This window comes from Lissotriton helveticus, chromosome 2_1 (genome assembly GCF_964261635.1).
Source record: "Lissotriton helveticus chromosome 2_1, aLisHel1.1, whole genome shotgun sequence".
Lineage (NCBI taxonomy): Eukaryota > Metazoa > Chordata > Amphibia > Caudata > Salamandridae > Lissotriton > Lissotriton helveticus.
Window position 1 is genome coordinate 324,075,380 of NC_136059.1, and position 24,799 is coordinate 324,100,178.

Consider the following 24,799-nt stretch of genomic DNA (forward strand, 5'->3'; position numbering starts at 1 on the left):
ACACACCTGCTAGTGCACAGCATAGACTGCTACTATATCTTCACGAATCTTGGCAATTTCAATCTTTTTTTTAATGTTGCCATTTCTTTAAAATTCTGTTTTAATACCTGCAATCTTGGTTTATTTAATCAATTAAATACTTTAATAAAACATTGAATTATAATAGTATTGCAAAATGCAGGACTAATCATATGACTGCCCTGATGCATCCGATAACTAATCTGCACTGTGCTTTCTGACAGTAACAGAAATAGGTGCACAGCCTAAATAAATCATATCCATAAACTATCATCTTCTCTTATTGAGTTTTTTTTATGTAGTGCCTTTGGCCTGTTCAGTTGTTGATTGGTGGCAGGATTTACTGGCGGTGCAGAAGTATGCATACAGTGTTCCGAAATCGTGTCTTATGCCCCTATGTCAGATACATGCAGCTTCCCACGAGCTGCTTGTTTACTGGGTTTATAGTTTCGTAACTTGTCTTTCTCAGAGTCTTCCATCCGAAACGGATTCTATCTGCTTTCTCCTTTTTTGCAAGCAGTTCGTTGCATGGCCTTCTGGTTAAATATCCTTCTAATGCCTAATCCAGACAGTAGGTGGCACTGTATGTCCATTGCTGAAGAGGGCTCTGTTCTCTGTTTGTACTACTAAATAACATGATTTCAGATGTCTAGGTATTTCGGGGTTTTTTTGTTTTCGCTTCATGAGTGCAGTTTTGGGCATTTAGTAACGCCAACCCTTTTGAAGATCACACATTTGCCCTGATGCTGCAGGTTAAAGAGGTGCCCGTTCTCCCAGTGACCATGTGCCGTTTCTTCTGTCAAATGCTTTCTTTTGCAGACCTCGACCTGTCAAAGAATTGGTGTTTTTTTTATGCCCACAGTTCAAAAACTCTCATCATAGTCTTGTTTATCGCACCGTACATTCATTCATTTGGCACGGGATGTTCTAGGTGTAGCTTAAAATTTATAGTTTTTTTCAGCATTGTATCTTCTATCCTGCTCACAAAGTGGTTTCTGGGGTTTGGAGTCCTCTGTTCCCGGGACGCTGCTCAGGAAGCCAGCGACAATATCGCCGCTGACTGGCGAAATGCTGATGACACATAGATAAAGACACACTTTTTCTCGCTGACAGACAATCCTAGGTCTGTCTCCAAAGCACTGAGGGAGGTCTGCCGTTACCAGAATTTAAGCGGGAATCATGACAGATTCTAAAAGGATCTAGATTTCTTTTTTAAGTTAAAAAAAAAACCCTTTATTGGGATATAAATAAAACAAGTAAAATAGTGATAACATTTTACAATAAGGTTGAAGTAACCATAGGTAAAATACAATTGGTTCTCTGCAAATAATATATTAAATGTATGTATCAGAAAGAATATGAAAAAGAGATAAAGAAATCAGAAAGAGGGGAGGGAAAAGGAGCAGAAACTGAGAAAACATTACTTATGCTGCATAAAGACTTAGTGAAGTAATCTGAAATGACAATAAAAACATTATTATTATTATGATTATGCGTTCTTACATAGCGCTCGATTACCCGTAGGCATCTCGGCGCTTGCCTCGGGAACCCATCCTGGCTTTTTCCCTGTGAGATACCCGTACTGGGCATCACCAAGGTGAAAGCCAGGCATCCCGCCGCAGGGGGGCCATAGTGGAGATTAAGCAAGCTGATGCCCAGAGCTGCAGAGTGTGAACCCGTGATTTGAGTAGGTACCGAAACGAGAATTATCGAGTCCGTGGATATTTGGGCTCAAGACCCTGCCGCGTCGGGAATTGAACCCTGTTCACGGGTCTGACCTCTGCTTCAGGGTCTACCTTCTCTAACCAGTGAGCCACACTTCTCCACTTAACTACAAAACACACAAATAGTTGAGGGTGGTGAAACAACATAAATATGATGACGCAGCAGAGAAGGGGAGAATCAGACCACAGAAAACAACAATGACTTAATCTTCAAGCCGTATGCCAAACAGTCTCTGAAATGAGAGGATAAAAAAAATTAAATTGAGGCGACAATGCACACAATGAGGGAGGAGAGACATGCATATATTGCAAAAATGGCAACATCTAACTAGGTTATCACAAGAGTTATCCCCAAAAAACCACAATAAACCGTGAAAGTCCAATTGCAGACATTTTTTAGGTATCCAGCTCTTCTCCTCTACAATTATCAACAAAACGCTGCAATAACATGGGATCCTCATATGCCTTAGTTATATTCCTAAAATGTACTTCAACCCCTTCGCTGCGGGGGTAATTCCCCCATGGTGCGAGGGGGTGAGCGTGGCGCCGCAGTGCTCGTGACGAGCCCAGCTCGTCATGAGTAACAGTAGAGCTGTGCTCATGACGAGCTGGGCTCGTCGCACCCCGCCCGCTGATTAATTCGCCCACACAGGGGGGAATCAATCGTGCGTGGGCGGCACGCAGCCGTTATGACGAGCCCAGCTCGTCATGAGCACAGCTCCACTGTGACTCATGACAAGCACCGAAGGAGTTAAACAGACATGGGTGGAAAAGTCCAGATCTTGCTTTCAAGGAACGGATAGTTGATCTCATATCCAGGAATCTTTTCCTCCTATCCACTGTAGCTTTGGCAAAAGCCTATGCACAGAATAACTGATGCAGACCATGAAATGTATTCTTTGTCTTTAGCAGCTTTATAATTTGAAGAAGCTCAATGTATTCTAAGAGGAAGATAACTACTCTCGGCTTTTGTGTTGACGAAGGATGACTAGTAGAATGGCCCAATCCGTTCACTCGTTGCATCTTCATTAATGGGAAAGCTGAAGGTCTAAAATCTTAGGGAGAATGGTTTGAAAGAATAAAAAATGGGGTCAGTGCCTTCCACCAGACCATAAATACAGAGGTTGTTTCTTCTACACAGATTTTCTAAGTCCTCAGCATGCTTTCTCAATTGTGACACTTCGGATTTTAGATTTCAAAAAGTCTGCATGGTATCGTCAAGGTCACTGACTGTTTGCTCAATATGAGTGACCCGTTTATCCATGAGATACCAATTATCATTCAAACTCCATGTATGGTTTAAGAGCTTGGTTTTCCTCAAGCAAGAGCTCCACTGAAATAAAGTTGAATGTTTGATGGGAGACAGAGGGTCTTTCTTAACCTATTTAGTAGCTTGAGGAGTACTCAAGCTTTGATTGGAAGCCATTTTACGATTAGTTGTGGCATTTCCACTAGAGGACGCAGTGGATGATGAAGCTGATTCTTGACTACTGCCTTCCATATGTTTTGCGAGCAAAGAAATGAATTAGCAGTGTCTACGGAGAAGTTGTATGAAGAATTAACTGTATTAGGTGGGAGCAGCCTCAATCCTCTGGTTCTTCTCATAAGGCAAGGAGTAAAAAATTATCAAGGCGATATTACAGGAAAACACAGGCAAACTCTGTATTTTATGCTTTTCAAAGCAATGACTAGCAAGTGAGCGATGAAGAAATTATAAAGCTGACCAGAAAAACATTGCTTTATACTCTAAGTGCATTTGGAAGTATTAGCAGAAGATTTGGAATTTAGGAGAATTATGCAATGCTGATTTTAAAAGCACACGGTTTGTGAGGCAGTGGAAACAAATATAGAATTCAAAATGGCGGTCGCAACATCCCAGACAGAACGTCGCCTTATTTGAGGAGAAAATGTCATGCTTGTGTTCCGGAAAACAAACCTGCAGAGAGTTGTGACTCTGTAAAGATCACTGTGTCACTGTATGACCATTTATTCTGGAAAATGTTCCTATATACCTTTTCACCCCCCCCTCCCACCTTGCACATACCCCTTTGACCCCCTGCCTACCATATGACCCCTGTTTCTGTATACCCCCCCCCCCCCCGATTTATTGCTATCATTTTGTCAACCGATCTTTCTGTATTACTCTTGAACCTGTAAAGCGCTCTGATACCCTCACGGGTCAAGTTCGCGCTCTATAAAACTTTAAAATAAAAAATAAATAAATAGTGACTGTCAAATTGCAGTTCCTCCTGCGGTTGTTGTAATAGGGCCGTTTTACTCCTGCAACCAACGTGGAGCTTCTCACGTCGCGGCCATCTTGACCTGGCGCCAATCTACGCCCCTAAGATGTAGATTTCCCGCATCATTTTGGGGGGGGGGCTGGTTTTAAGGCTCGTTTGACAACTTTGTGACTATGGGAGGAGATGGACCTTTTCTCCTTAGACGCCAATGCGGAGGGCGCCTCTTTTGAAATCCAGTTTATGAACATGCTGGTGCTTCAGTTTTGGAGTTTTCTTTGTGCGAGTTGCTAGATATGCACCTCAATAACTCATTCCCTGCTGTGAGACTATCTTTCTTGCACTTCAGTTGGTACAGAGTGTGATGTCTTATAACGTTATTTTATCTATTTCGTGTTCTTTGTGCTAAGCTCAGCATTAGTGAAATGTTGGGTCTCCCCATTTTGGAGAATGACAGTTGGCCTGAGCAGAGAAGCGAGCTTGGGTGTTAGTACTAAAGCTCCAACATGAGTTACTTCTTCGGACTTATGATGGATTATTTATACACATTTTACACTGGTCACAAGCTGGGTTCATTCTGTCCGGTAATACCCCAGTGGCTTCAGCATGAGGAAAGAGAAATTGACTTCGATTGCTGGGAGAATCAGTGGAGTTGCCTGCTGGCTCATAGTGAGAAAGGTGATGCATTTGTCAAAATGACTGTTGGTTAGCGAGTGGAAAAGAGGAGAGAAACTAGCCTAGTGCAGCCGTGTTCCACCTTGTCCTTGGTGCAGCTGTGATCAGCGCAGGTAACACCTGAACTAGATTACAGCTATTTCCAATCAAAACAAGTCTTAGTGGTTGAGGAGAAAATATTACAGGCAGCCATTTTGCGGCAGGCTCATTGTTTAAAACAGGTTATGTTTGCCTGTAGAAAATAAAATAGGTGTACTTGCGGCCGTCTTGCAAAAGGTTTGCTGCTTTGTTTGGAAAACAAGGCCTATATTTCATGTCAAATGAATGTGCTTCACACTGAACGGCATTCTGAAGGCTTCGATTAACCTTCTTTGCTGTATAAGAACATCACTTTGGTGCAACTTTGGTTGATGAAAGTTGAGTGAAGTATCCTGGGTGGACGTTGTACTACACAGTGACAGGCTCACATATTCCCTTTAAAACGTGATATAAAACTATAGAACGGTGATATATTTCCCGGCATGAGAGTCATTGGGCTAAATCCGGCCTCTTTCTCTCATCCCCAACTATACATAACCCGGACATCTACTTCTTCACAATCCCCCTTACATGGCAGCTGCATACATTCACATACTTGGGAATCCAAAATCTACCATTCGCCCACCAACTTGTTTGATGGAAACCTGACACACGCTGCCACTTCGCTGGGTGCTCAGATGACCTTTTGGAAGACACTGCCCCTGTCGGTGGCTGGCACAGTGGCTTTGCTAAAGGTGGTTCTGCTCCCCGTCTCCTGTATTTCGTTAACCTACCCCTGTACATCCGCGCCTCCTTTTTCTGGTTATTTGAAGGTGTGATCAGGAACTTCATATGGAACACCCCCAGAAACTAGGTGGCGCCCGCAAAGCTTTATCAGCTGACGGACCTTTGGGACTAGCAGTGCCTAACTTTGTCGATACTATTTGGCGTCCCAGCTCCAATGGGTGGTGAGATGGCTTGCCAATTTACACTTAACCGCCACACTACAACCGGCTGGAGCCTAACCAATATCTGCTAACGATTTCCCTCCTGTGCCCGTACATTACTGCCCAAACCCACGCTCATACTGGTTGCACATCGCTGTTTCAGAATCAGCCTCTACCTCACCGGGCAGTCTGTCCCCTATACGCCAGCTCCAACACTGTTGGGAACGCCACGCGGCCAACACATACCTACCACGGCGGAACGGTCTGCCTGGACTGCTGCGGGAGTTCAACCGGTGGGAGACCTTTATAGAGACGGTGCACTCCTGCCTTATGAGTCACTGGTGGAAGAGGATAGACTTCTTCAGGGACAATTTCTCCTACACACATCCTTGGTAGGGGTCCTGGGGAGCAGATGGGGTGATAAGACTAGCGAGCCCCCCCACACACCTCACTATACAGTACTTTCACATTCTCGGTCAAGGCAGATATTTAGTGGTCTGACTGGTTGGGTCGCTGCGCTTCCACACTGCACCAATGCTTGCTTCTCTACGCGGACGGTGGGAAATTGATATCAACCGACCCTTCACGGATAGGGAATGGTCCTCTTTATTAGAGAGTCCCCCTTAGATGCCACGCAAAACTCAATTTAGATTGATTCAGTTATACATTCTGCACAGGGCCTACCTCACCTCGCCAATATAAACTGGTATTTTCATTGTGCTGCTGCTGCCTGGCCCTACTGCGCGCTAGTAGATACGAATATAGTGCATATGCTCTGGGCGTGTCCCCGGCTGCAGTGCTACTTTAGTGGAGTAACGAGCTGCCTCCTACAGTGCACTGATAGTGCTCTTTTGAACACATGGGGAGTATGTGTGCAAGGCCTATACCAAAGGAGCAAGAAACACAAGGTCACATCCCAGTTTTTTGACTTGGGCCTGCTTTGGCCAAAAAGTTAACCAGCCATCGATGGAAATCACCTGATCCCGGCGTCTCAAGTTATGGACACAACCGTTCAGTACCTGGGCACAGGCAGATAGCGTTGCACTGCACAGGGAAGACGCTTTGGGACTTCGTAAACACCCTGTAGCTTGTAAGTGAGACGCCATCATGGCTGATTCCCACACTGACATACCTGTAGCCTCCACATCGCCAGACGCCCAATTGACCTGTGAGGCAGGGAATGAATCGCGTGAAACATCTCCGAGGCCTCCCCTGACATGTCCGCCCCAGGAGTGAGGCATCCCCATGCAAAGTCCCATCTTAGTGGTGAGACTGGTAGAGGTGAACGCAATACATTTACCCTACTAGTTAGCTGACCGGTGTTTTTTGTCGGAGGGGTTGGGGTAGGGTGAAAGGGCTTATGCATTAGTTAATGTTACGAATTCCTCTTCCTTCGTTTCAACTGCAACGATGTTAGGCACACCTACAACGGTTGATGCTATTGGGATCTTGCCTACACAACAGTGACAGGCACATGTTTTATTCTGTTGTGAGTAAATTAATTGTACAGTTGTGGTGATCACATGTGATGTTATTTACTTTGTTTGCTTCTACAAGTGATTATATATTCTTGGAAATGACCCTTTTGTTGACACATTTTATTATGTTATTGACATTTTACAGTTGCTTTCTCTTTCTTTTATTTCCATTTTTCCTTTTCATTAAGGGTTATTTCAAATACTTGTTTAGTTGCAGAAACAGTAACTAAGGACCGATGTGTTGTACATATTCTCTATCGCGTATGACCATGATCATTGCACATGTGAAGGCAGTGTGAAAGTTTTATAGATGACTTTCATTTTGGGTATGCATCCACTTACTAGCCGCTCTCACTCATATCACCCATAGATAAACCCAATTTTGCCACTTATTATTTTATGTTGGATGACTGTGTGACTTCTTCATCTTAGGCATTTAAGCAACCCTCACTCTTTTGCAAGAGTTTCAAATGGGGTTGCTTGTATTTGAGGAAAAAGTCCCTCTGGATAGTGGACTCCTTCTATGATTGTCAAGCTGATGTAGGGCTTGTAATTAAGACTTTGTGAGAATCCCACACCACGGATGTGAGCATTCCCTGGTATTAAGTAAGCTGTTCAAACTTCTGCTCAGTTTCCTCCAGAGGATTAGCCTTCAATTATCTTATGTTCAGCCTCCAACTATTGCCCATTTTCCTTTTTCCTCCCATTGTCTCATGTTATCCTGACTGCAGAGTAGTAAGGTACATTTATTGAGGCTATCTTGTGGCATTTCATGGTTTCTTTCTCTTCAATTGCTTGTGATAATTCTATTTCTCCTGCTGTACTTTTCAGATTGACATTCAGATTAAGGACGCAATTGGCCGGTACCACCAGTGTGCCACAATTCAACTAGATTTTCAGCTTCCAATCCGGTTCAATCTTACTTATGTCAGGTAAGAAAGCTTCTGATGTTTGGCAAAAGATTCAGTTCAGAAAAAGATCACAATTATGCCTAAACGTTATTTGCGATTCCTGTGCTTCTTGTTTTTGTTTACATTTAGTAAAATGTTTTCTAAAACACACACAGACACACACACACACACACTCTCTCTCTCTCTTTGCCATAGTAGGAAAGCTTTAGAAGACTTGAAACGTGTTGAAAACTTATGTTGGCGATGTGTATACATCATCACGATGGAGTATACGTACCACCACCATGAAGGTCTGCCTGCCTGATTTAAATGTGGGTGACCTTAGGTTTGACTTTGGCAACGACTACCCCGTCACTGCCATAGCCAGACCTTCCTGACGGAGTTAGGGCTGTTGAAGAAATGGCTACATGTCCATCGGTCTTATCAGGATGGGCAGACATGTAGTAATATTTGTACTATCAGGCAAATCCTGGCGGCGGGGGACAGTAAAAACCAAATAATGCTGCCTCCGCCATGGAAGCTGACTTCCATGGCGAGGGAGCATTATTTTTTTATTTTCAAAAAGAAAATCCCAAAACAGGATTTTCTTTTTTTTAAATAAAAACAGAATACTTTTTGGTGTAGGGTTGCAGCATGCTGACACAGCCCTGCACCAAACAGCAAGAAGCATTGACAGGAACCGCCGTGACAGCAGTAACAGCCAACGCTTTATAAATAACCGCCTGCTTGGCAGTCATTTATAAATATGAGGTGGGTGGTCTGTCTGGTCCTTTCGCTTCCAGTAGCCTCCAAAAGATTGCCATAGACGCCTCCAAAGACTTAAAAGACCCTCAGAAAGTCAGATACTGCTCCCTTCAGACATCACAGCCCACTATTAAATTCCTTAGCATGGCATCTGGTAAACCCAGCAGGCCTTCAGCCTACCCTCTAGTAAACTCCAGTACGCCCTTATGCACATCTAGCTGTTGAGCCCTGGACACCTCCACCTTTCCCTTAAAATCCATGGGTGTGCTCTGTGACCATCAGAATGCCCCTACATTTGTTTAATCCTTGAACACTTTTTTATTAACCGTCAGAGATGTCTTCCATCAGATTCCAGACCTTTCCCTCAATTCTGCAGGTTCTCGGTGCACTTTCAGAAACAACCAGCATGATTTCAGAGAGCAGCATCCACTCTTCAAGTGCCCTCAATTGGTCTTGGGCACCCTTTCAGCTGACCCTTATGCATTTGGTTCACAACATATCAAAAATGTGTTGGTTTTAAAAATTCAGCAGAAGGGGTCTCACGAGCAGGTGCTCCTTCCCATACCAGTTACTCTACTGCTTTCTTCCAATATGATCATTACCAAATGTAGCTCCTGCTTCTCTTTATTGTTAGCCGTTGGAATAAAATTACTTGTTTTTCATTACTTAATATGTTAGCTTCATAGATTTAATGAATTTACGTGTTCTGCACAGGAGAACTCTGTTCCTTCATTTTAGTGAAGGGCATCTTCATTTGTGATTTGGATTTAAAGGGTTGTGTCCTATGTTTTCAACAATGATCTCTTTTGTAAATCCACACAGTGTACTGCTAGCCTGGATGATGTTATCAAGTAGTTTGTCAAGTAAAGTTCTGCATGTTTTTGTTTGTTGCAGCCCTGAAAGTGAGGACAAGAAAAGGCCTGTTATTATTCACCGTGCCATCCTTGGATCTGTGGAGCGAATGATGGCTATATTGACTGAAAACTATGCAGGCAAATGGTAAGCACATGATTTTCCTTCATTGTCAACATGCAAGAGTTATTTGGTTGCCTTTTCCTTCTTAAAACTGAGGTTTGCCATTTGGTACTAAAGAGGTTAGATCTTGTGTAGGCACTGAGACACTTCACATGTCAATGCAGTGGATTTCATGACTCCTGTACTTCCTATACCACTGCTTGTTCTTTCATACAACTCTATCTTCGTAAATCCCTGTTTCCACCCTTTATCTTCCCCAGGCTTCACCTAGACAAAATATATATATATATATACCCTTACACTTTAGTCTTTCTGTAGTGCTGCTGCCACTCCCCCTGTCCCCACTACACAAAGGTGTTTTTTAAACCTATGCTTCTACAAACTTTCCTGTAGGCTTCATCCTAGTCTTCTTATACCCTGCACCGTCTCCCCCAAACCTGATCTTTCCTAAACCTTTCCTCCCTCTTTTCCCTGCAGGATTCAACTCTGCCTTACTATAGTCGGGTTCCCCCCTTCCTACAATTTAGCCTTGCTAAACCTCTTTTTCCTGTCTGCTGGAAGGCTTTACCTCCTCCTTCTTACATCTCTGTTTGCTCATTAGCTGCTACACAGCCTGGCTGTACCAGGGCTCACGGTCTCCTAGCACTCCAGCCACATTTGTTTACTGATCCCAAGTGGGAGGTTGATTTTGAATCTATGTTTTCTCAGGGTAGCCTATAATAATGTTAAGCACTACAAGCTTCAGAAGTTTTGTTCCTTTTAATCATGATCTGTACAGCTCTCATGTTTTAGCCTTGCTGTGTGCGGTTTTGTTTTCTGGCAATTGTCACTGGCTGGAACATCAACATGATCGTGGGTAGTCTAACACAACTGCCCTGGATGTTTTTGAAATGTTCAGCACAGTTCCAACCACCCATACCTGCCCCTGATCCAAAGTACTTTCCTGGCTGAGAATGTTTGAAAGGTATTTTACAAGCCCCCACATAAAGGTGCAGAGTATAGGACTGTGTGTAAAATATCTAATAATTTTTCTGTAAGGATGCACTAGTGTTACTTTCAATACATAGCTTTATATATGCTATATGCAGCTCTCACTATCACACGGTAATACAGTCTGTGCCTACTTTCTACATAGCTAAATCATTCTTATTTATTTGCTAATTTATTGTGAAAGTAAGGCATTTTCAGAAAATCCAGTCTTCAACGAATGTTGATCTTACTTTGAGGGGCTGTTCAGTTATAAAGGTGTTTGACCTCTAAAAAGGCACTCGTAAAGTAGAATAAATGTTTTTTCACTATATTCTTGAGCTTGTTTAGCTTCGATTTATGTTGTTTCTGCTAAACAATGGCACAGGCATCGTTAGGCAGTTCTGCTGTCATATTTTTATCAGAGGCTATTTCCTTCCTTTATTAAAAAAATATATATGTAAATGTTGTTGAATACCTTTTCAGTAACACTGAACCCTGGTGACTGGTAGGTTTTCATGTACTCCTGATGTGTGTTCACACTCGGGGGATTTAGTTTATAGTTGTTTGTGCCTGATTTAATTCATGCATAATTTAACAACTATTTGAATATCTTTTTTTTTTTTGTCTGAAGGCCACTTTGGCTGTCTCCTCAGCAGGTTATGGTGGTACCAGTTGGACCAACATGTGATGAATACGCTCAGAAGGTAATCCTTCCAAAATTCCTACCACCCTACTGTATTGTATTGTTTGGCTGAAAGTGGGCTTATTGTGTATGAAGTAAATTATTTACACCCTGTTGTATCACTGTTTGAAGGGGAAGAAACAAGGCTCTTTCATCCCGAATCTATTGTTGATTCAGGTGCACGTTATTCTGCCAGTAAGTAGCTCTGTCTAGAAATAGTCTTCAAAGTTATGTTTTGGATGTTGACCATAGGCAGAGCTAGTATAACTCACTAGGACTCCAACTGTAAGCCTATGTATCTGCCATCTTCAGACGTTTTTCTCACTGGTGTTTTGAGAAATGAAACAGAGCTGCTAGTTGAGAGTCGCCCTTGATGATCTTGCCAATACCGATGACTAACGAGTACGCAGGAAGGCTACAAATAAAATTGCACTTAACGCTGGCATTGTAAAATCTAGTGTACGAATGTCATTATTTTTTCCTTGTCACCCCCATTTTTTTGAATGATCCTGGTGGTTACTGACTCTGAAAGTGCCCGGGTTCTGTTAACCAGGCCCGGGGCTAGTGCAATGTCCTCTACAGGTATATGGTCATTGTTATAATTCTAATTGGCTAAGACAACCTACCTGTAAGTCCCTAGTATATAGTAGGGCATATAGGTTTAGAGACCCCAGTGGACTTAATGTCCTTAAGTGTGCACTGGTGTGTTTCTGGTGTTATTGTAAAGCCAGGCCTTCCTTGCAGGCTTGTTTTAAAATAAAGCTATGTCCAAATTAAAGTCCCAAACTACCTTTTTATGACTTAAAGGTCAAGCCTATGTTCTGCCCTAAGTGCCCCCAAAAGTAGGGTGCCAGGGCCGGACTGGGAACCAAAACCGGCTGTGGCAAAGTACTCGGCCGGCCCCCCTCCGGTGGTTGTGGGTGCCGCCGAGCTCCTTGCCAGGGCTAGTTTTCGGCCGATTTTATTACAGGGCCAATTTTGCAGCTATGCAAAAACGGCCTTGTAACAAAAACGGCCCCTCACCCGTGCGGCGCACCAGGGGATTGCCCGGTGCCTGCTACGGCCAGTCCGGCCCTGTAGGGTGCATTGTTATAAATGGGTGGGACAGAGTCATTTTTCCCTATTGTAGTGCTGCTAGCCCTATAGGCTAACATGGGAAGGCTTTATTAAACTTGATTAATTCTAACTTTTGATTGGCACTGGTTAGACATATCATTCAAGGTGTCAAACTAATGTTTACAATAAATACAACAACTTGCCGTGGTCAGATCTGCTAGTAGTTTTAGAACGAATTATCCTGAAGTTGCCTAAATCAGCCCTATAACAGCCTCTTCTGATTAGTCAGCCTTTGAAAGCCTGACCCAAGCTGCTCTCACAGTGGGTGTGAAGAGTCCCTGGACTGAAATAAAACAGGAAGTGATTTGCTTCCTGGAAAAAGCCAGTTAGAAGAAGAGGGCTGGGGAGATCTGCTGGAATTCAAAGGCAGGAGAACAGATGTCGTGGGATCCAGGCCAGCCCCCACTTCCTTGATCCCCAGCCAGATGGGAGCCCCCCTAATTAGATTAGGAGGGGGACTTGAAGGGGAATGTAGCCAGTAGGTAGCCCCACCTCTTGGTTGGTTACACAGACACACACACACACACACACCCTCCAAGGAAAGATTTTCTTCATTTTGATTTTTGGGAGCATGTGCATTTTGGGTCAAACATATTTCACACTTTACAGGAATTGGTCATAGCAGGGGGAGGCAGCTTTATTCCTATTAGTTAGGGTGTCCTCCCGCCTGCAAGCCCAGAATGGAGGATAAATATGTCAGAGGTGCAGGAGCTCTTCAGATCACTGCCTGGAACATCAGACGGCGGACTGCCCTCCTGACCCTTGGACTGCACTACAGAAGGCATGCACTCTGTAAAACTGCACCTGCTGCACTCATAATGCGCCACCAAGAAAGGACTGTGCCTGACTCAAAAGAAAAAGATTGGACTCCCTGATCAGCAACGGGTACCAAAGGCTTGGAAGAAGTCACCTGCAAAAGTTCAAGAGAGGACTACCCCAGCTGACCAATTGCAACTGGATTTTGCTGAACTGCACAAGTGCATAGGAAATTGGCAATCCAGAGTCTCAGAACCCGTGGTTTATTCTGTTGGGCCCTTATTTCCCCCCAAGGAACTAACAAGAACCAAGATTTCAAAGTTTGGAAACTTTCTGCAAAGTTTTTCAGAAAAGCTCCCGGAGGAGACCGACTCGAAGACGAGAGTAAAGCTGATATTGATGACTAGCGAATCAGCCTGACCGGTCTGGTTTGTCCTGCTGAAAGCTCTGCAGCTATTAGTGATCGTGGTGTTATTTCACCTTCTGATAACCCACTTTCCTACATCAAGATTTTACCCTAGCTTTAACTAAAGGAGGTGCAGGTTGAAGAGTAAGGGTTTCAGGGTGATTTTTTTCACACTACTCCATTCAGTTCTGCCTTGGGGTGGTAGACTGTGGAGAATGCACCAGTTAAATTGTGTACAAATTGTCACAACATGTTTGCAGTTAATAATGAACTCTTAGGGCCCGATTACAAGTAAAGGTGCTATTTATCGCACCTGGTAAATAATGATACTCAGGGGTTTGTTATTGGGTGCGATAAATAGCACCTATTATGAGTTATTCAGGAATAATATGCAGATTTTGTTTGATGTTTAACACTCCAAAATCGGCATGGTACAGTAAATACAGTACAGATTTTCCCTGGTAAATTTTGGTCAGTTTGAGCTGCCGAAATTGAACAAAGCTTGAAGTATTTACTGCATCCGTTAATTACCAGATGCTTTAAATTCCTTTTAAATCTCAATTCCAATCCCTGTGTAAACTGGTTAATGTACGGGTCAGAATATAGGGATAACTCATAATCGGGCTCTTAGTTTTCAATGTATTTTTACCCTTCGATCATAAAAAACAAAACCTAATACAGTCGAAAGAAGCAGCTTTGGGCACATCACCTTGTGTCCCAAAACACTCTGGGAGTTGTGCAAAGCAATGAACCAACGTGGCATAAATGGGTGTAGTCGAAGAGGAAGGCTCAGATGGTCTTGAGGATGCTGCATTATCAAAGCCAGAAGCGTTTCCAAATGGTCTAGCAAGGGAGACTGTTTATTTAAGTTGATGCGCCAAAAACGTTTATCTGTGAATAGTGATGGGCAAACTCATGGGAAAAACACATTTCCCTCATTGACCATAATAAGTTAATAAAGATATATTTCTAATATACTTTTTAACATATATGCAAATGAAACATGGGTGACAAACACACAGTATTCCTTTATCCTTTTTATGAAAATATTTTTTATTTTTTTCACATGATTTTCTTTTATTCTTTTCATATAAAATTTATTTATTTTTCTTTTTTTTCCCTTCTTCTCTCATAAAGGTTTATATTACCTTATAACCAAATTCATAAACAATTCATAAATTTTGAGCATGAAATTTCATCACTAATTCATACAAGAGAAGTCATTTTTAACAATCAAATATACACATAATAAAAACCAAATTACAAAACACATTGCATGTCATAAAGCAACTATAACCCCTGGATAGCACCACTCTTCATCAGTCATTCTCACACAGTCATACCCTCACCACATTCATTCAAACAAAAATCTGTAAAGGGACTAGATCTAATTAGCAGAAAAGTATCTGCCCATAGACAAATCTCAGACCACAGTATGAGATTCCGCACTTGGTCGACGCGCGTTTCGGTGGTACAAAGCCACCTTCCTCAGGACCTCTTCCAGATTTACACACCCACACTTGCCCAGGGGACTTCAGGTAAAGGGCAACTATCTTTGTCCAAAATCATAAAGTTCAGTGATTTGATCCCGCTATAGTATACAGTCTATAAGCCTATAGAGTGTAGGGAGAGCTACCCCAAATATCGAGGTGTGGCCCACTAACCACGTCACAAGATCAGTAAAAATCAAGATGCAAGCATCCGTCTCTGTGGCTTATTTTTATATATATATTGGTCGTATGTATGTCTTAATGGCCTCAATTTCATACGCTTCTCAATATAAAGCCAAATATATAACTAGCATCTCCACCTCAATGGCACCTAAGTCAAAGGTTATCGCGGGTCGTCGTATCCTCCAACTTCATGACGCATATCGAAGTTCAAACTCATACCAGCAATGACAGAAGGGCGAGAATTCAAAGGACCAGCAGTGCAGTAGCAGATGGATCGCAATGCTGCAATGTTTTACATGTACAGACAGAGACAAAGACCTACTCATTTTAAAGACCAATACGTGGCACGGTGCGACACAACTACTGAGTTTTCTTGTGATGCACCACAAGTGAAGAAATGTAGCCACCCAGCATTTCTCAAAAATGAAAACTAAATCAAGGCGAGAGACATTCTCACAACACAGTTGACCTGCTTAACCTTCGAGACAAAGAAAATGCAAAAAACTGGCCTCCAGGAATACACGGTCACTGAGCAGGTATGCAATATTTGTATACATTTGTCACTGATAAATCAACTCGGCAACAAGTGCTTATGCTCCTCCCACCCAATAGTCTTGAGGACCTTGGTACTCACAACTCTTAAGTGTTTCCAAGCAAATGTCTAGATAGCTGGTGTTCCATTGTTGCCCTTGATGAATGGAGCAATGTTTTTTCCTGTAGAACCTAAGAGCATGAATCTGACAGTATGGTTCCTGTAGCGTAAGAATTTTAACACGCTACTGTACTACAAATATAAGTATACTATTGAGGAAAGTAAAACGCAAGCAACACGAGTTGTGCGAAAAAGAATATCATTTTTAACACAACAAATGCCGGAGAAGTTCATAACTCATTATTTTGTATGTTTACTAGACTGTAAACTCATTTTTGCCGCTCATAAATGTTATTATCTTTCGCAGTGTGCACAAAGGGAATATTTATTTTCTTTCCGGTTAGCACCAGATTTCTTAAAAGAGCAAATAAGTTGTCATCCACAAAGAGTTCCTAAACAACTTGCATCTTGAACGTTGTCTTAGAGTCTTATGTCATCTCATTGTGAATAAATGAAGAAAGCAAGTATGATACATTTAACTGTATAAACAGCATTTTAATTTTTGTTTAGTTTATTACGAAGGGTTTATAAGATAAAACCTTAAACTTTTCCAAGAGCATTGTCCTCAAATAAGGTAGTTTTGGAAACACCCCCTGCATTTCTTTCTAATGTCGTGTCTAATTTTCATGTCAGTCATTCAGTACGGTTACCATTGCCTTTCCACTTTAAAGTAAATCTGCTGAAAAAGCTTTGGTCTGAGGAGAGAGATCATGTATTACATGCAAGACATGAAGGCATTAAGGAAGCCTCAGCCGGTTTCTTTTGCAACACGTTTGGCATACTCACATTTCACTCCTTTCTCCGTGGGACAGAGGAATGGTGCTATATAATCTGCGCATTACATGTGAATCTAAAGTTACTTACCTGTAACAATAGTTTTGCAGGTTGAAACTATTCTGGATTCACATTGTTAGGATGGAAAAGTCCACTACATGGTGAGAGTCTGTACCCCAGACCTGAGGGCTGAACCGTACTGTTGTCTGGGTCCCTAATCTATCAAACTAATCAATCAGGGGTTTGTAAAGCACACTACTCGCCCGTTAGGGTCTCAAGGCGCTGGGGGGCGGGAAAGGTCAGTGCAGCTCCGTTGGGGGTCATCTGAAGAGCCAAGTCTTGAGGTCTTTCCTGAAAAGGAGCAGTGTAGGGCTTTGCTGGAGGTGGAGGGGGAGTTCGTTCCAGGTCTTGGCTGCGAGTTAGGAGAACTATAGAAGCGTGGGACGGTGGCTAGGTAGAGGTAGGCTTAACTGAGGTTTCTCTTGGAGGTGTGGCAGTAGAGACGGTTGTTGAGGTATTGTGGTCCCATGTTGTGGAGGGCCTACTATGCGTGCATGAACAGCTTGAATGTTCTTCTTCTTTCTACGGGGAGACCGTGGAGATCGCAGAGGTGTTGGGTGGTGTGGTTGTGCCGGAGGATGTTGAGGATTGGTCTGGCTGCAGCGTTCTGGATGGTCTGGAGCTTACATAGGAGTTTTTTGTTGATTCGAGCGTAGAGGGCATTGCCGTCTTCCAGTCTACTGGTGATGAGGGCGTGTGTGACTGGTTTTCTGGATTCGGAGGGGATCCATTTGAATGTTTTACAGAGTATGCGGAGGGTGTTGAAGCAGGCAGAGGAGACGGCATTGATCTGGCGGTTCATCATGAGCGATGAGTCCAATATGAGGCCCAGGTTATGTGCATGGTCTGTAGGGGTGGGTAGGTTTCCGAGTCCTAGGGGGCCACCAGGTGTCGTCCCAAGCTGACGGGGTGGAACCAAGGATGAGGACTTCTGTTTTCTCTGAGTTGAGTTTCAGGCAGCTGTTCTTCATCCTGGTTGAGACGGCTTTCATCCCTTCTTGGAAGTTGTGCCTGGTGATGTTGGGTTCCTTGATGAGGGAGAGGAAGAGCTGGGTGTCATCGGAGTAAGAGACAATGTTGAACCTGTGGTTTCTGCCGATTGTTGCGAGGGGGGAAATGTAGACGTTGAGGAGGGTGGGGCTGAGGGAGGATACCTGGGGTACTCCGCATCTTGTCCCTGTTGGTTCTGAGAGGCAGGGCGGGAGTCTAGCTCTCTGTGAGGAATGAGCATATCCAGTCTAGGGCCTTTCCTCGGATGCCAGTGTCGTGGAGTCTGGTGGCTAGTGTGCGGTGGGAGACGGTGTTGAAAGCTGCTGACAGGTCTAGGTGGATGAGGGCTGCCATTTGGCCCTGATGGGCGCGGATGTCGTCAGTGGTGGCGAGGAGGGCGGTCTCCATGACCTTTCAAGTCTTTGGCAGGAGCGCTCGTATTGCCGTGGTGAACCAGCTTGCTTTCTTGTTGTGTTGTCCTGTAGCTTTCTAAAGGGGTGCAAGTGTGTCTGCACAGTTGGTAATCCATCCGTGGAGGTTGCTTGTCGTGCTGTTGGCATCATTGGGGGTGGAGTGGTAGTGAAGGCGGAGGTGAGGTGTTCGATGACTTTGTTCCATCTTCTGCGCGGGAGGCGGCGCGCGTGCTTGTGTGTGGTGCTGATGCTAATTTCTCTGTCATAGGTGAACACAGATCATCCGTGTGCGCCATGACATAGGCTGTCTCACAGACTGCGGTCTTGGTGGACCAAGAGGGGCCTTCTTATTGTTGGAAAGCTACCACCTTCACCAAGAGTTAAGCAGGACAAACAAGGTGGTGGCAGCATACCGTGTAGTGACCAGTAGTAGTGAACAGGACCCTTTTACCATGTCTCACTGGAGTGAGGTCTGCAGGCTCACTCATCTTTTTAAAAGTTCAGCTGCTGTGTGTTTAACTCACCCCTGGCATACATCAGGTAGATGAGGAAGTGCGTGTGTGATGGAAACATGTGCTGCGTGTAGGCGTGCTCGCAAGAAGTACACTACACAAGGTGTGAAGTGTGGTACAGTGCACACCTGGTAAATGTGTGTATGCTAGCAGAGTGTTTTCGAAAATACAATACAGAAAGGCTGCAGTACTTAACAATGTTCTCAGGCTGAATGTGTTTGCTGTACGTAGTTATGCTAGTGGTGGCATAATACATAGGATAACAGTGCTGTGCTGTGCTGCACGTGTGCTCTGGATGTACACTGACTGCCTGCACTTGTACATTGCATGGAGGACCTTGGGTTCCATTTTGGAATATGCATAAACAAAAGGAATCCACTAAACTGGGTTCGGTGATCCCTACAGTGGTGGGGAGCAACCAGTGTTGTTTAAATACCCCTCACACACCAAAAGGCCCCTTGGTGTCATGCTTCATCATCGGGGTCTTCGCAAACCTCTACGGAATGCGGCGTGCTGCGACTCACGACTACGTAGGAGCACTTATAAGTGAACTATGTGTTGGTGTGTGTGAGGGTGATATATTGTGAGTGGTGAGGTGAAAAAAATGAAAAATTAAAAAATACCTGGCTCGTGAGTTTCTAAAAAAATGTATTCAGTCCCCGGCTGGTATTGTTAAAAAGTGCAAGGGAGGTTGTCTTTACTAATTAGGGTAAGGTAACCTCACAAGTGCGTTGTCAACATGTTTAGGAGTAGAAAACTCCTTCTTCATGACAAGGATGTGCACTAGGTATCCTCACCTTACTCACATGGGTGTAGATGCAAAAGTGTGCTCTACAAAAATAAACCTAGGTGAAATGTACCTATCTGTTTTATTAAAGTTCGTTGCGCCTAATTGGCGATTTACTGAACCTGTGAATGAACAAAAAGGTCAAAATAAACCAAAATGTAGAACATATTCAAGAAAAGATGTGTAATTACACAGCAGGGTAACAAAGAACCAAAATGCGGTCCTAGGAAAGAAAAAGTAAAAATACGAACAAACACATAGACAGGGACACACATTAATCATTTTTTGAAGATCATCATCTGGTTCCATACTATGGAAAAATGGAATTGAAGGCATGCTGTAAGGAAGTATGTAGCTTATTTATGATAACAGGTCTAGTAACCTCATGAGCCAGATGCGTGGTATTGGGGGTCTCCTGTCCTGCCCACTTTGGCAACCTATAAGGTGTTTAAGCAATCAGGTTTTAGGATCCGAGATAGTAGACCCAGATTTTGGCAGAAAAACACCTCTGACATACACACACACTCACGGTTACAGCAGTGCCTGGTTGGCTTCCTCCCCTCAACGCGGCTCCGACGAAGTGTCGGTCCAGTAAGAGGTTTGCCCATTTTATAGTATCGCCACAATTAGTTGATTGCCCCTTAATTGAAAAAGGAAAATGCCCAAAGATGGATGTGGCCCTTAAGTTTATCCCGGTACTGCGCGGGATGGCTGGGCGTGTCCAAAAACAAACTGAGCGTACGCAGAGGAAAAACACTGTCCGCCGGCGCATGCGCACGGTGGTAGTGTCTGCGAAGGTGCCCGGCCCGAAAATGGAAATAGTTCGCGCATGCGCGAGTAAGGTAACGCTGCTACCGTTGTTTTCCGATTGGATGCAGCGTGGGCCCCGTATGCATGTAGTTGCATCAGCGCATCCTAAATAAATAAAGAAAGGGATGATTTCAACATGCTCAAGTATAATCAGGGTCATTGATATCAAAAATTACAACCTATTTACGGGAGTGCATGAGGACTGAAGATGACAGTGAAAGGGACATTGTTCAATGGACTGAAGTTATTCATCGTGAGAGGGGACATTATTCACTAGGCTAAAGATATTTATGGTTGACAGACTTAAGTCCCTTTGTTAGCGTAATTGACTCCATGGAATGGAGTCATTTAGCCCAGTTGTATCTGAGCCCAAGCGAAAGACCCATCTCTGTTCTTTCTCAAAAAGACCCCTTTCAGAGGGTAGTTGTTCAATAACTGTCCAATGTATCTCGTTCACACAGTGTTGTGCCTCAAGGAAATGTGATGCCATTTTTGTGGTCTGTTTTTTGCACCTTACATTACTTTTGTGTTCATTAATCCTAGTTTTGACAGCACGTGTGGTCATCCCCACATATTCCTTCCCACAAGGACATGTGATCAGATACACGACATTCCTGCTGTTACAGTTTGTGAAAGCACATTGATCCTATTTTGTGCCATTTCTGAATTCGAGAGTGAGACTTTCTTCGGTGAGGTGACAGTTATTGCAGTTACCGCATGGGTGGTGCCCATGAAGACCTTGCAGTCTCGTTTGTTGGATCACCTGGGTACAGGGTCTGGTATGTACCAAGATATCCTTTAGGTTTCTTCCTCTCCTGTGGGCAAACGGGTTTTTCTAATTCTAGATTGCCGCTTGTCAGAATACGCCAATGTTTATTTACCAGTTTAGAGACCTGGTTTGAGACGGAACTGTACGTTGTCACACAGACTGTTCTGTTCTCTGTCACTTCTTTAGGAAGACTGTCTTCCAAAAGTGCTTCCCGATTATTGTTGCGGGCCCTTTTCATTGCCTGTTTTATAATTCTTTCCGGATATCTTCTTTGTTGCAGTTTCTTGCTCAGGTCTAGGGCTTGGGACTTGTATTTTCCCACATCACTACAGTTACGTCGTAGGCGTAGGAACTGCCCGTATGGTAGGTTCTCTCTTAGGTGACGTGGATGGAAACTGTCATATCTAAGGAGACAGTTCCTAGCTGTAGGTTTGAAATGTGTCTCAGTTTTCAAATAGCCTGCCTCATGGTAAATGTTCAGGTCCAAGAAAACCATGGAATCATTGGACATCTGGTGGGAAAATGTCAGGAAATTGTTCTGATTGTTGATCCATTGCATGAAATCCATGACAGTCTGACCATCCCCTGACCAAATGACCAAGACGTCATCGATATAGCGCCTCCAGGAGAGAATCCTTCTCCTTAACGGGTTACTGGGGTGCAGGATTTTGGTGGTCTCCAAGTGGTGTACATAGAGACCGGCCAGACTTGGCGCAAAAGTGCTGCCCATGCTTGTTCCGTGGCGTTGTAGATACAGGGTTCCTTCATATTCGAAGAAATTTTTGGTAAGGGCCATAGAGATACATTCCATCACTACCACACGAGGGGTGTGATAGTTCCATTGTTTACTGTGTAGTACTTCCTCAATTATGAGGAGAGTTTCGTCGTGTGGGAGGCTCGTATACAGGCTCTCCACATCGAGGCTCAGTAATATTTGGGAATCAGGGTTGAATGGGTGGTTTTGTAACATTTGGAGCACAGCTTTTGAAAACTGAGACACATTTCAAACCTACAGCTAGGAACTGTCTCCTTAGATATGACAGTTTCCATCCACGTCACCTAAGAGAGAACCTACCATACGGGCAGTTCCTACGCCTACGACGTAACTGTAGTGATGTGGGAAAATACAAGTCCCAAGCCCTAGACCTGAGCAAGAAACTGCAACAAAGAAGATATCCGGAAAGAATAAAAAACAGGCAATGAAAAGGGCCCGCAACAATAATCGGGAAGCACTTTTGGAAGACAGTCTTCCTAAAGAAGTGACAGAGAACAGAACAGTCTGTGTGACAACGTACAGTTCCGTCTCAAACCAGGTCTCTAAACTGGTAAATAAACATTGACGTATTCTGACAAGCGGCAATCTAGAATTAGAAAAACCCCTGTTTGCCCACAGGAGAGGAAGAAACCTAAAGGATATCTTGGTACATACCAGACCCTGTACCCAGGTGATCCAACAAACGAGACTGCAAGGTCTTCATGGGCACCACCCATGCGGTAACTGCAATAACTGTCACCTCACCGAAAAAAGTCTCACTCTCGAATTCAGAAATGGCACAAACTGGGATCAACGTGCTTTTCACAAACTGTAACAGCAGGAATGTCGTGTATCTGATCACATGTCCTTGTGGGAAGGAATATGTGGGGATGACCACACGTGCTGTCAAAACTAGGATTAATGAACACAAAAGTAATGTAAGGTGCAAAAAACAGACCACAAAAATGGCATCACATTTCCTTGAGGCACAACACTGTGTGAACGAGATACATTGGACAGTTATTGAACAACTACCCTCTGAAAGGGGTCTTTTTGAGAAAGAACAGAGATGGGTCTTTCGCTTGGGCTCAGATACAACTGGGCTAAATGACTCCATTCCATGGAGCCAATTACGCTAACAAAGGGACTTAAGTCTGTCAACCATAAATATCTTTAGCCTAGTGAATAATGTCCCCTCTCACGATGAATAACTTCAGTCCATTGAACAATGTCCCTTTCACTGTCATCTTCAGTCCTCATGCACTCCCGTAAATAGGTTGTAATTTTTGATATCAATGACCCTGATTATACTTGAGCATGTTGAAATCATCCCTTTCTTTATTTATTTAGGATGCGCTGATGCAACTACATGCATACGGGGCCCACGCTGCATCCAATCGGAAAACAACGGTAGCAGCGTTACCTTACTCGCGCATTTTCGGGCCGGGCACCTTCGCAGACACTACCGCCGTGCGCATGCGCCGGCGGACAGTGTTTTTCCTCTGCGTACGCTCAGTTTGTTGTTGGACGCGCCCAGCCAACCCGCGCAGTACCGGGATAAACTTAAGGGCCACATCCATCTTTGGGCATTTTCCTTTTTCAATTAAGGGGCAATCAACTAATTGTGGCGATACTATAAAATGGGCAAACCTCTTACTGGACCGACACTTCGTCGGAGCCGCGTTGAGGGGAGGAAGCCAACCAGGCACTGCTGTAACCGTGAGTGTGTGTGTATGTCAGAGGTGTTTTTCTGTCAAAATCTGGGTCTACTATCTCGGATCCTAAAACCTGATTGCTTAAACACCTTATAGGTTGCCAAAGTGGGCAGGACAGGAGACCCCCAATACCACGCATCTGGCTCATGAGGTTACTAGACCTGTTATCATAAGTAAGCTACATACTTCCTTACAGCATGCCTTCAATTCCATTTTTCCATAGTATGGAACCAGATGATGATCTTCAAAAAACGATTAATGTGTGTCCCTGTCTATGTGTTTGTTCGTATTTTTACTTTTTCTTTCCTAGGACCGCATTTTGGTTCTTTGTTACCCTGCTGTGTAATTACACATCTTTTCTTGAATATGTTCTACATTTTGGTTTATTTTGACCTTTTTGTTCATTCACAGGTTCAGTAAATCGCCAATTGGGCGCAACGAACTTTAATAAAACAGATAGGTACATTTCACCTAGGTTTATTTTTGTAGAGCACACTTTTACATCTACACCCATGTGAGTAAGGTGAGGATACCTAGTGCACATTCTTGTCATGTAGGAGTTTTCTACTCCGAAACATGTTGACGACGCACTTGTGAGGTTACCTTACCCTAATTAGTAAAGACAACCTCCCTTGCACTTTTTAACGATACCAGCCGGGGACTGAATACATTTTTTTAGAAACCCACGAGCTAGGTATTTTTTAATTTTTCATTTTTTTCACCTCACCACTCACAATATATCACCCTCACACACACCAACACATAGTTCACTTATAAGTGCTCCTACGTAGTCGTGAGTCGCAGCACGCCGCATTCCGTAGAGGTTTGCGAAGACCCCGATGATGAAGCATGACACCAAGGGGCCTTTTGGTGTGTGAGGGGTATTTAAACAACACTGGTTGCTCCCCACCACTGTAGGGATCACCGAACCCAGTTCAGTGGATTCCTTTTGTTTATGCATATTTCTAGGGGAGACAGAATCCACTTCTCCTCTCCCTCCCCCTTTTGTTTATTACGTCCATTTTGGAATACCCAGGCCTGCCTGGTGAAAACATGAGGAGTATAGGAATCCCCCACAGACAGATTTATGTATTGATGCATTTCTTTTAGCTGGGAGGAACACATGAGGAGGGGAGAGCAAGACTTACATTTTAAAGGGCTTTTTAATTCAATGATGGATCACAAGGAACGGGCCAAGACACATCTTAGGAAGAGAGAGATGGGGCTGATATTG

General features: G+C 43.7%; 1 protein-coding gene across 1 annotated transcript in view; it reads left to right on the forward strand.

Moving 5' to 3' along the window:
• The window catches only part of TARS1 (threonyl-tRNA synthetase 1), a 174,481-nt gene that overhangs the window by 100,064 nt on the left and 49,618 nt on the right, over nucleotides 1–24,799 (forward strand). The window contains exons 15-17 of the mRNA XM_078674916.1: nucleotides 7,929–8,029; nucleotides 9,647–9,751; nucleotides 11,328–11,400. Coding sequence (XP_078531042.1) covers nucleotides 7,929–8,029; nucleotides 9,647–9,751; nucleotides 11,328–11,400 — 279 coding nt within the window. The remainder of the gene's footprint in view (nucleotides 1–7,928; nucleotides 8,030–9,646; nucleotides 9,752–11,327; nucleotides 11,401–24,799) is intronic.